At 35.3% G+C, this 13550-nt stretch overlaps 1 protein-coding gene across 4 annotated transcripts in view; it reads right to left on the reverse strand.

The window, feature by feature from the left end:
• Window positions 1–13550, reverse strand: part of RABGAP1 (RAB GTPase activating protein 1) — a 146695-nt gene that overhangs the window by 95969 nt on the left and 37176 nt on the right. For all 4 annotated transcript variants that reach the window (XM_019728505.3, XM_019728506.3, XM_019728507.3 and 1 more), the window contains 4 exons: window positions 7572–7806; window positions 6463–6667; window positions 3932–4106; window positions 3240–3397 (listed from right to left, as the gene is read on the reverse strand). In XM_019728505.3, coding sequence (XP_019584064.1) covers window positions 3240–3397; window positions 3932–4106; window positions 6463–6667; window positions 7572–7806 — 773 coding nt within the window. The remainder of the gene's footprint in view (window positions 1–3239; window positions 3398–3931; window positions 4107–6462; window positions 6668–7571; window positions 7807–13550) is intronic.

Consider the following 13550-nt stretch of genomic DNA (forward strand, 5'->3'; position numbering starts at 1 on the left):
AAAAAAAAAATATTTGCATACCAAACTGTTAAATTATTGTGGCTGACAGAATTTTTACCTATAAGGATATGCACAGGTTTCAATTTTCAACTGATAATAGATACACTAGTCTCCGCTCTGTGGATGCTGAAGTGCAAATAAACATACAGCTGACTTTTTTTTAATGAAGTTGATTGTTTTATTATTAAACTTGTTTTCCTGCAAGGCTGTTGCTTCACTGTATAAAAATAGCAACAGCAAAGGCAGTATATTGCAAAATTAAGAACAGTACTGGTTGTCATCTGACACGGTAACAACTAACAAAACCTTTTCTCCACTGCCAGTTATTTCCAATGGAAAGATCATTAAGTATTTTGACCCAAATCCAGACACACATGTAAGCAAGTTACAATATTATATAAGGCTTAAGATAATGTTTTCCTTGAATGACATTAATTTTTATAACTACATTTTACTACAAATAATTTTAGGAATTCTGAATATTGTAACTGTAGCTTAACCTAAAAATCATAGGGTGTTGTGAAAAAGATGCATATAGTGTTTATCTGCAATCATTAGAAAGTTAAGGAGTGTTTTCTTCCAGTAGCACTGTTGTAGTGTCTTTTTCCATTGGTATTGCTAAAAAGTTGGTATTTTAAATCTTCTATCAGTCACTAATTTAAGACAACTATGCTAGATTAAGCTGTTTCGTACTACTTTATTCAGGGGCGTTCCATTCTCACTCCTCAATAGGTTTTATGTACTTCTCATGTTTCTTCATTCGCTCATTAGTTCATCCAGTTCTGAAGGGTTACTCAGTGTCATCTTGAGCAGCCAGCCATCTTCATACCAAGGTCTGTTGACAAGTCCTGGATTTTCTGCAAGAGCTTCATTCATTTCAGTTACTCTCCTGATAGAGGAACATACAGTTGACTCTTGACCAACATGGGGGTTAGGGGTGTCAAACACTTGCCCCCCCACCCCCGCCATGAAAATCCTCATATAACTTAAACTGGCCCTCTGCATATGTGGATTCCCAACTGTGGATCAAAATTACTGTTTTCGGTTCACAGTTGGTTGAATCCACAGATGGGAAACCCAGGGATACAGAGGGCCAACTATGTTTATTGAAAATAATCTGCGTATAAGTGGACCCTCACAGTTCAAACCTGTGTTGTTCCAGGGTCAACTGTAATCTCATCTCTCAGCAGTATTTAAAACAACAATGGAAATAAAATTGTCTCTGGTGTTTTGCTTCTGAGGGCAAGGAAAAGCCACCATCACAGGAAGCAGAGTACAGAGTATAAGCAGTGAAGTTCAGGTCACTGATGTCAGGGGGTCTAGATTATATCTCTGGTCTTGTCATTATATAATTGAATGGATTCAATCAAGTTATTTTATATTTAATTCCTATTGTATAAATTAAGAAACTGAGGTCCAGGCTTAACTTCCCTGGATTTCTTTACTTATAAAACAAGGATAATATCAAATACTCAGCCTACCTAATGGGTTACTTGGTCTATTAAATAAGACAAAAAAGAAGGGCTTTGGATGGTATAAATGAAAATGCGCCATCTTCCTAAGGGCTAAATTGAAAGGCAGGTTTCTAATTTTAATAATGTAAGAATTACACTTTTTGAGAAATAAAAAGAAGAGCACTAATTCTTGCCACAGCACTTTGCCTATATTCATGTTATTGCAAAACCGTATGGTAGAATTACTGGATAAAAGGAACTGCGTTTGACAAGTTCAAATCTGACAAAGGCAGGAATACTCTTCACTGATTTCATCACTATTTTAGGTTACACAACACTACTTTCTACTATAAACTACAAATTCAGTAAAACCATGCAACAAAAAGAGAGCAAAGCCTTAACAAACATGAGAAGCAAATCTGACCATCCAGGAATTTTATGTGTAAGCATCTCCTTGATATAAGGAAGGGTGACTAGAACAGGGATGTTTAATTGCGATCATTCTACCCCGAATATGCATGATTTCAGAAGGAAGAGAAGTTATAGTCATTCTTCTCTTCTGATCTCTCTTAGAAATCTTTCCTGTTCATAATTGGAATTTACAAACTGGATCTACACAAATATCTTCAATAAACGAAAAAAGTATAGCCAAATACCTGTTTATTTTCTTTGAAAGGAAAAAAAATTATTACAAAGTGTATAGGGCCAGAACGCATACCACAGAAAGCACACCACAGGATTGCTGAGAATAGAAATATGGCTAAAGAGAAAGCACAGAGCGCAAGCCTCACACTTCAGTGCACAAATCAAAGTTGAAGCTGTACTGTGCACTAAATTGGCCACCAGATGGCATGACAATTCCAAAGTCTCTGAAAGGGGACCAAGTATTCCAAATGACCCAGTCACTGTGCTTTTTAATTTCAAAGCAAAATACTAGAAATCGTTAATATTTTGCTGTAATTTCACCTTACTCATTTTAAGAAGCAGTCATAGAAGAAAGAGACTTCTATATGCAACTGCCAATTACAATCCGAAGAAGCACCCATTTTGTGATACGAACTATAGGGGAAAAAAATCCAATGACTTTGCAAACATATCTTATTTTAAAGTTAGAAAGCATCTTAGAGTCTAGTCACCTCATTTTATAAGGAAACTACTACCCAATACATGTAAAGGAACTTGGAAAAGGTCGCACTGTTAATAGTAGCAATAATTAAGCTAAACCCAACTTTTAATTTCTATTCCAGGGTTCTTTTCACTACTCAAAAAAGTATCATTTTACTTAAAAACCCAAACCACTGATTTCTGACCTTATAGGCAAGGTTAGACTTCAGACACAGACCTCATTTCTCCCCTTCCAATGTGTTCAAATAAACTTTAGTGGCAAAACTTGATTTTAACACCCTTAATATCTTTAGAGTATTAAAACCAACCAAACCAACCCAAAACAAAACAAACCCCTTGGCAAAACAAATACAGCTTTATAAATCCAGCTGACTTAGCTCCCGTCATATTTTGTATCAGCTGTCAAACAATTATTTTGAATCTAAAAGAATGTAATAATGTGACATTTTCCCAAGATTTTTTAAAATTCTTCAAATGTGGCCTCTGCAAATTTACCTATTTCTTTTCCTTTATCACTTACATTTAAAAAAAAAAGTCTACCTATAAAAGGAATCACTTTATAGTATGAAAGTTATATAATCTGACCTAGAGTTTCCCTTGAACCACAGATAATATAGCATGTTAACATAATCTCAACAAAAATGAAATAAGATGCCCTACCTAAAATAACCTTTACCATCATCTTCTTTTATTTCTAAAGACACAGAGAAGGTAAAGATGTCACTGTCAGGAGTCTGGGGTGCAGCAGTGGCTGAAAGTGGGGTCTGCTTGGCAGAACGGCGGAAGGCAGTGGCAAAACTGTAAAGTATCCGGCTTACCTACAACCAGACATGGTAGGAGACAGGCTGTTATCACAAGAAATGAAATACTTTTATTAAGGCTGAAGGTTACCTGCTTTGTCAAGGGGAGTAATCCTTTTTCCCCACTGATTTCTTAATTATCTAATTTGTTAGGCCTATAAAGCAAGCAACACTAAAAGGAATTTTAAAAAAGAAATGGCTGTGTACACTGGAAATCCAATAGAAAAATGATTTCCTGAGTATATTTATTACAATAAAAATGATTCCAAAAGCTTAGCTCTAAAAAAACAGTTTGGTAGTGTGTCACTGTTGGAACCAAGATGCCTATCGAACCCAATCAAGAAGCAGCCACCTGATACTCTTAGCAACAAGGGTTTGGTTAACCAAACTTTTGTTTATTCAAATTGCAGCCCATCAGAATGGTATATGTAAAAGCACTAGCAGATAATTTCATTTTGCGTAGAAGGACCATAATAAATACTATAATCATTTCAACACAGCAAGGGTACAGGTTAAATTTCACTTGCAGACAGTATTCTCTTAAGGACTTACGGCTTCTTGTATTTCACACCGGAAGACGTGTATCCTGAAGAGTTCTGCATTGTAATGACTTTCAGTGAAAGCAAAACAGTCGCTCTCAGGAGTTCCGTCATGCCCTCTGACACAGAAAAGGATTTTGTAGATCGGATAGTTTGCTATTTCAGTGTTTGTCTGAGGATCTAAGAGTCTGTACAGAAAAAAAGATATAAAGAGATGAGAGGAATTATGGACTATTTTCACTACATCCATATTGTGATTCAAGACTCATCTTTCTAGCAAGAAGTTCCTATAAAACTTTCTTGTTATGCTAATCATATTAACCTTAAGTCTTGATAATTAAGTCATATATGGATTCCTGAAGTTACTGATTACATAATACCATGGTGCTAAAAATTACACAGTTCCATGTTTTAAGGAGGCAATCAGTAAGGCATAAATTCTATCATTTAAGTACACATTTCTTATATAGTCTAACTAAATTAAGACTAGATCAATAGGTAAATTAGCTACCAAATAAATCACTAACATGACTTATCTCCTAAAAAATGACCTAAACTGCTTTATTATTTAAAAAAATACAAAAGTGATGTGTTTATCAGAGTGAAACGTTATTTTGATGCATGGAAAATAAGTAGAGACTGTACTGCATATTAACAACTAAAGAATAAAAAAGGATGCCATTCATTGAAAATCAAAGGGATGTCATTTGTTCAAAACTTTTTTTTTTTCCCAAAACTTTCTTCATTCAACAAATATTTATGTGATACTTATAATATTCCAAGCTCTGTTCTGGGCACTGAAGACAGGACTAAAAAGAAACTATGCAATTTCTTTTTTGCAACTGTGCAACACGAAATGGGTGGGAGCATTGATGGGGAAAGCACAGGAGGCCCTGTGCATAATGGAAATACCTAACCCAGGTTCAAAGGCACTTTGATAAAAACTCTGAAAACATGAGGCAAGAGAAAATGGTTTTCTCATGACTTTATAGAATTAAACTATATTAGAACAACGTACAAATTGAATTGGGGTAATGACTACTGACTAAGAAGCATACAGAAATGATTGCTAAATAAATTTTATTAAACGTTTCACATTAATAAATACAATTAAAATTAGGATTTATGAGTCTTTGTAAAACAGTTCTTTATTTTTTTTAATTTTTTCAAAAATTGTTCTTTAAATACTCAAAGAGAAAAAGTACATATGCAGATGACTGGAATATTAAATAATTAACTTACTACTATCCACATACAGCTACAACTCTACTATGAAAATCCAAAAGCCTTCCAAAGGTAGAGAAACATGCATTCTCATACACTGCTGATAAAAGTATAAACTGGACCAATATTTCTAAATGGCTGTTTGGCAATGTACCACAAGCAATAAACATGTGCAAATCTTTGACCCAGTAAGTCTACTTCTAGGAATTTATAGTTCTATTTCTAAAGAAATTGAAAAAAAAAAAAAAAAAATTTAGGTCAAAAATGCCTATGAGATTTATAAGCATAGGTAAAACACTTATATGCCCATATAATAAAAGCTTTATATTAGCTATTATTAGTACTTTTCTCATAAAAAAAACTAAAATGTCTAACAAGAGATTGGTGATTTCTGAATAACCCATCATGTACTACCATAAATTAAAATTATTAATCATATTTATTGATAGGCAAAGAGCTTCACAACATAAAACTAAGTGAAGAAAGCATGTTATAAGATGGTATAATTCCATTGTTATTAAAAATGTTGATTATAAGAGTTGTATAATTATACCTACACGTATATATAGGTATATACACACATACACAAACTCATACAAATACACAAAGAGGATCTTAATAAACCAGGATGTTAACTGTATTTATCAATGAAAGAGTAAAATTAAGAGTATTTTCTTGAATTTTCACTTGTTTATGTTCTGATTTGTCTGAAATAAGCATGTCCTTTTTGAAATAATGAAAAAAAGTTATTTTACTTTACCTTCATCTGATTATTTAGAATTCTGTATTTAGCTAGTTAATATAGACATCTGACTAGCTATCTTTAATTGTTGTTATTGTTCTACTTATTATAAATAATAACCATTTCAAGAGACTTTTTTGGGTCTCAGTTTCCTCATCTTAAAAATTAAGGGACTGTACTAGAATATTTAATATTTACCAACAGGTTTTTGTAATTTCCAAAATCAGCATGAAACTCCATATTGAACTAATGTGTCGAGCTATTTGTACTGGGGAACATGGAAAATATAAATTGTTAGGCAGATTCTCAGGTCAACATATTTCCATTATCCCAAAACATTTAAATTTCTAATATGCTACACAGAGTTGGGATAGGGAAGAGTGTAAAAAACTTGTTTTAATAAGTGACTACTTTTCATAAGGGTCACAATCCTTGGAAGACATGACGACATAAGTGCCAAAAGAATTAAACATTACATGAATAAAAAAAATTGTCTTTTGTTCACTATTGCTTCTTTCTAAAACCATAGGTCAGAAATCTGATCAAATATTACAAATATTTCAAGAAGCTGGTTTTACCTCACAGTGCCTTCAGATACATTCGGCACTGACAGGGTTACATCTAGCGAAATCTGACACTGGCTTCTTAAGATGGACATCATCCTTAAGGCTTCCACTTCACTCCTGGGAGCATTCACTGAGGCACAGCCTAAATAAGTTAGTTTGCTGAAAACTACACTGTCCTCATCAGCCACTGGTGTGAAAGGACTTGACCCTTCAGAATCTGAAAGAAATAAGGAGATGGTTATCTTAACTTTATTTAATATTTTGCTGACATGAAAACCAAGTAAAAATCTACAACTTATATTTAGGTTCTAAAATTAAGCACTAATGAGATAATATGCCATTGCCCCAGAAGAAATGCCCATTAAAGTGAGAAATCTCACCAGAATTGTTATCAACACCAAAATTTTCCGGTAGTGGCTCTAGTGTCAATCCCAAATCTAAAAGGTAGACTGAGATTCACATCGGATTTACTTTTCTGTTTCTTCCAATTTGTTTTGACTTTATAAAATACCTTTAGTATTTCACCATTCTGAAAAATCCTATGTGTCTTCTTTCTGATCTGCACTGCTATAATTATTTCTCTCATTCATCATCTTAGCCACTTTATTATGTTCTCTCAATCCCCTTGCTTTCCCTTTCCAAATAAACATCCACAGTTTTAACACCCTACTTTTCCCAATGAGCCTTTATAATTACCCTTTTCCTCCTTCTCTGCTATGCCTTTCAGTTCTCCTTTCCAACTTGGCAACTATTCCCACAGAGCTACAATATAGGCTGGGAATAAACATCTCTTCACCACGCATTATTCTTCCATTTGTCCAACACTGGACTCAAATTCCTTCTTTCCTGCAAAAATCTTTCAACATTCTGAAATAAAGATTCCCTCAATGTCATTTAACAACTGTCTCTCTTTCTCTGGTATAAATGACACATACTTAAAGTGAAATCAGAAAGGTACTTATACTTACTCCTTTCACATCCCCCTAAATCTAGAAGCTTAGAGATTCTAGAGAACACAGATAATGGTTTTTGCTTGCTCTGAATCAAACCTAGTGCAGGGTAGACACTCAAATATCAAAAACAATAACCTTTAGTTACACAAGCAATGCAGCAACCCTAACCTCCTTGTCCGGGTTTCACTGGCAGGCTCATCTCTGGCTTCTGGAGCCCTGCTAATGGCACAGGGTTAATGGTGGACGAAGCTGAGAGCTGATCAGGAAGAGGCCCATCTCCTTCGCCATCCAGTTGCGACCTGTCCACAAGCTCCTTGTCCCCCGGCTGCTCGTCCACTGGAGGATCCATCAGTACATCTGCCAGCTCTCTTTGCAGCTGCTGCTCACTTCCATTCCCTATAATCTAAGGGTCACAAACACACGCAATCAGCAAAGTGAGAATGAGAGGCCAGTGCTGATTAAAGTGGGTCCGCATTCTAGAGAAAATCAGCAGCAGTTCTTTTGATACAAAGATAATCTTCTGAATATTTTTAAAAAATAGAATAAATCAAGATCTGCAATAAATAAGAGCTGCAGCTGCTCTCTTAATTCATAGTTTTTCATGAAAAAGTGTACAGTGAATTGGAGAATAATACCCAGAAATATATTTGCTAGTCTGTCAATATCATTAAGTCTTCTACAGTGTCCTAAACTAACAACAATTAAAATATTCACAACTTTACTGTCTGGTGAGAAATAACACTGTTAAGAGAAATATCTTTAACAGTTTTTCTTATCTTTAAGAAAAATGTGTTTGCTTCCAGAAGTTATCAATAGAAGCAAACTTACCAGGTAATAAATTTTCACATGGACTTTACTACCCCTGCTATAAGTCAGTGTCTTGTATTTCTGAGGAAGACTTCTCTGACACAAACAGTTCCTTAAAGTTCTGAGATACTTGAATAAAGTTGGGGAGATGCATGTATAAAATCTTTCTGAGGAACAAAGCACTTCGTTTCAGTGATGCCAAGTATTTTTCTGGAGTCATGATGGTTTATTACTAGTTGCTCAACAAAGAAGCAAACAAGTGCAAAAATCAAGTGGAGACTGCCCAATGCTGAGGAAAAACCACAAGTGACAAAACCCAGTATTGTCATTAAATGCTTATTCAAAAACCACTAGAAAATTTAAAAGAATTTATTTAAGGAAAGTCATGATGAAAAAAAGGGGGACTGATTTGGAAGCTTTCTGAAAACTAAAATCAGACAAAAAGTAAAATGGGAGGGGCTATGAGATTATTGAAGAGAATGTCCCAGTAGAATCAACACAGAAGCTGGGAAGCACAATTCCAATAATAGATACTTCTGGACTACCAAGGAACCAGTTCAAGCATCTTTTATAACTCTATAAACTTCAAGTCCCTTTGGCTGCAAATTATGATTGAGAAACAGTCTTAAGTCATTTTTGCTGACATTTTCCCAAGGAAATTCTAACATGCCAGCCACTCTTGCCTTGGAATTAAGGGCCAGACAGATGTTCAGCCTCTTGGTTTCAATGACATGTCTGTTTCTGTGAACTTCATTTTATGTTTACAGCTACTACTAACAGAACTACAAGTGGGTCAGTTAAGTAATTTTAACTCTTTCTTAGGTCTGATCTTACACATCCACAAATGCAATTAAATTTATGCTAACAGAAGATCTGCTTTCAAAAGTTTTTAAAAGCACCTAAAGAACAAACTAGTTCCAATTAACCTCTGATTCTTTCAGAATTGGAGATGAAATACTGTATCACCTGGAGTAAACAAAACATAGCCTAATTGAACCCATACTGTTTTCCAAGGGGAAGGAAAAATAAGGATAGTTGCAGCTTCCTGAAAACGGATGGAGGAAAGATTATTAGACTCCATGTTTAAGCAATTAGTGATTATAACTGGGAAGGTTATCATTAAAAGAGCAAACTAAATTGAAGAGAAGACAATTTTACATGCCATGAAATACGGTTTTGTTTTTTGCTTTATAGGGTATACGATAAGTAAACTCAAGTTTTCTGTTGGATTGGCTGCCTACATTGTAATATACTCACCAATCATGAAAATATACCTCACCCTGAAACAAAACATGTTTATGTGTCTCTTGTGTTTATACATGTTTATCTTGCATTCTTCTCTCGTTTATAAAGCCTATAAACATAAGAACTGCCTCCTATTTCCTTAACTCTTCCTTTTTAAAGGCTAGGAAAAAGTAATATACACGCACAAAAAAGTTGATTTTTAAAAGCTGCTTAAAAATAAGCAACCTAACATACCTTGGATAATTAGGTCCAATCCAGTACTCAATAATTATCATATTAGATCATTTGTGAACCTTTAATTTCAAAATTACTATCTGTAATATTATAATACACATACTTAAATCAATTGGGGTTTTTTTTTTTTGTATGTTTGTTTGTTTTTTAAAGACAGTCAATCTTCTGTAGACCTACCTGGGAAACATTCAGCAATGCCGTTAGAGGTTTCAAACGTTGGCATGCATCAGAATCACGTGGAGAACTTGGTAAAACACAAACTATTGAGCCCTAACTGAATTCCAAGTCAGTAAGTCTGGGGTGGGCCCAATAACTCACATTTTTAAAAAGTTTCCAGGAAATGGTGATGCTGCCAGTCTAGGGACCACATCCTAAGAACCAACCTTAGATTAATGACTATACAACACAATTACCAACATTACACGGGACCACGTTAAAATTCAAACACTTGCTCCTCCTTCTGTCCCCTCACCTCCCACCCTGACCATGAAATCAGTCTCAGCGGTAGAGCCAGAGCATACGCATTTTTAAGAAACTCCACAGGTGATTTACAAAATAGGTGGCAGGCCAGATGAAGCCAGCAGGCTGTAGTGTGTTGATGCCTGGTATAGAACAGCAGCAACTGCTTGTGTCTAGACTTCCTGTTATAACAGGAAAATGCACTATTAGAGCTTTCTGTTCCTTGCTGCCAACAGCACTCCTAACAGATGTCACAGTCATCTCAAAAATAAATGTAACTGCAGGACAAATATTCAAGACACTGTGGTATTAGTGAAAGGGCAACATACAGATCAATGTAACAAAACAGAATCCAGAAATAGACCCACACGTATATAGCCAACTGGTTTCAACAAAGTTGTCAAGGTAATTCAATGGAGAAAGATAATACAACAAACGGTGCTGAAGCAATTAACTTGACATTCATACATAGTCATAAACAAAAACATGAATCTCAACCAATACTTCACATCATATACAAAAATTAACACAAAATGGATTACAAATCTAACTGTACATCCTAAAACTGTAAAACTTACAGGTAAGGTTTCCAGGCGGGAATTCCCGCCTGTTCTCAGGAATCTTTCCCCGCTTTCCTGTTCCCGAATCCCGAGAAACATTGGTCGGGAAATCAGGAAAATCGGCTCTTTGAACCCAGTAATACCCACAATGGAAAACAAACGTACTACTCACAATGTATCTCTTAGACATTTTTCCTATTTATTGCTAGGGTTTCCAGGCGGGAATTCCCACATGTTCTCGGGAAATTTTTTTAGCTTTTCTGCTCCCAAATCCCAAGAAAAGTTGGTCGGAAAATAGGGAAAATCGGTTCCTTGAACCCAGGTGGTTGGTAGTATCAGCCGTCACTTTGTGGGAATGATTCACCGTGGAGAACAGAAAACAGTTTATATCTCAGGATTCGGGAATGGAAAAGCAAAAATAATTTCTGAGAACGGGCGGGAATTCCAACCTGGAAACCCTACTTACAGGAGAAAATCTTTGTGATATTGGGACACAAAGATTTTTTAGGACAAAGAAGTATGCATGAAAGAAAAAAATTGGTAAAATGGACTTCATCAAAATTAGAAACTTCTGCTCAAAAGACACTGGTAAGAGAATGGTAAGACAAGCCACACAATTAGAGAAAAATTTGCAAACCATTTATATGATGAAGGATTTATATCCGGAATATACGAGTAAAAACTCTCATAACTCAATACGAAAACAAGCAACCCAGTTAAAACAAAATGGGCATTTCACCAAAGAAGGTACACAGATGGCACACACAAGAGACTCCTTTCATTAGTCATCAGGGAAACTGAAACCACGATAGTATGCCATTATACATCTATAAGGATGGCTAAAATTACAAACAAAACAATCCTGATAATACATGGGCTGCCAATGATTGGAGCAACTGAAAAAGTCATATATTGCCAATGGGAATGCAAAATGGTACAGTCACTTTTGCCGTTTTTTGTAAATTTTATGAAGTCAAGTATACATTTACCATATGACTCATTCCAAGGTATTTACCCAGGAAAAATAAAAACATGTCTACACAAAGACCTGTTTGCAAATGTTTATAGCAGCATTATTCATAACCGCCAAAGACTGAATACAAAGTAAATATTCATTGACTGCTGAATGGATAAACAAACTGCCATATATTTATACAATGAAATACGACTCAGCAATAAAAAAGAATGAATTACTAATACACACAATAACAAGGACGAATCTTAAAAGCATTATTATAAGTAAACAAACCCAGACACTAAAGAAGGCTACATACGTACTATTAATTCCATTTATATGGCATTCTGGAAAAGACAAAAGTGTTAAGAACAGAAATCAGATTATTTGTTGCCAAGGGCTGGGAAGGGACGAAGAAGAATGACAAAAAAGAAGCACAAAGGGACTTGTTGGAGTGATGAGAATATTCTCTATCTTGATTGTGGTGGTGGCAGTTATGTAAGAGTTTACAATCATTAAAGCTCATAGAACTATACACCTAAAAGGGTTGCACTTTACTGTGTGTAAATTTTACCTCAATAAACTTGACTTAAAATAGAAGGGTATATTGATAATGCAGAAAGCTATGCATATGTGGGGGCAGGGGTTATATGGGAATCTCTGTACCTTCCTCTCAGTCTTGCCGTAAATCTAAATCTACAAAATACTTGTAAAAAAAACACTTAAAACTACTAAAACACACACACACACACAAATGGGGTTTCTACAAAAGATGAAATTCAAGAACACAACCGTTCCTTTTCTTTATCTGCCCCTCAAAAGGCGTTCATCCAGGAATTGGTGTTTGGAAACAACCTTATTTTATAATCCCTAATCTGTATCTACAACCCCTTCCTCAACTGTCTACTGGAAAGACACCTTCAGCTACATAGTCCAAACTTACTGTGTCAAAACTTAACTCACTGTCTGAGTGTCCTCTTGTAGCCTTTTGTTTTTTAAATCAGTGAATTGCCCTACTATCTACTCAGCAACCAAATGAAGGCTCATGAACATCCTTGACTCTTGTCATTTCCACACTATTCACAATCCTGATACTTGCTCCACTGTGCATTTTCCCTTCTTTCTCTCTGCGTAGCTAACACCTTAGGACAGCCTGTTTCATTTTACATAAGCCTACGGCAAAAGTAGTCATTTCCATGCCTCCTTCCTCTCCGCTGTGACCTATTGCCATTCAAGTTATAACTGCAAATTCTAGTTCTCTGACCAAGCATCACCTTATTTTTAAAACCCTTCTATGTTTCCTCAATGCCCGAAAGATAAAACCCAAATTCATAACTAATTCTATGAGTTTTTCAGAACTCCGTCCAATCTACCTTCTTTTCTCTTATCAGTAACATCCAACTATTCAACTTTGCCAGGACACATCATAAACTTTCAAGCATCTAGACTTTGCACAAATTCTTCTCTTTCCTGAAAAGCCCTCCTCTTCTCCTTTGTTTTAAGACCAAACTTAAATTCTGTTACCGCCTTTGGGAGATTTTAATCCTGGGATCCAGGGTTTAATCACTCCCCCCTCAGAGAGTACCACCGTAATTTTAGCATACATATTTATTCCAGCATTGCTACTTGTTTTAGAGAGTATTTGTTTAGTGAGTCCCTTGAACCAGACTGGGCATTATTAGATAGCAGAGACTGTTTCCTAAATTATCTTTATATTCCCAAAGCTTCAGGTAAAGTCTGGTACAGAGTACACCTACAATACATGCTTAGTGAACTGAATTTTACAAAAGCAAAAGAAGAGAGGCCAAAGTAGTATTTTATCTGATTTGGATATTTGATATTCTACAGATTTTGGTTTCGTTACAGAAAACGTAATCTGATTTATTT

This window comes from Rhinolophus sinicus, chromosome 16 (assembly GCF_057876585.1).
Source record: "Rhinolophus sinicus isolate RSI-liver-muscle chromosome 16, RSI-T2T, whole genome shotgun sequence".
In the NCBI taxonomy this organism is placed as follows: Eukaryota; Metazoa; Chordata; class Mammalia; order Chiroptera; family Rhinolophidae; genus Rhinolophus; species Rhinolophus sinicus.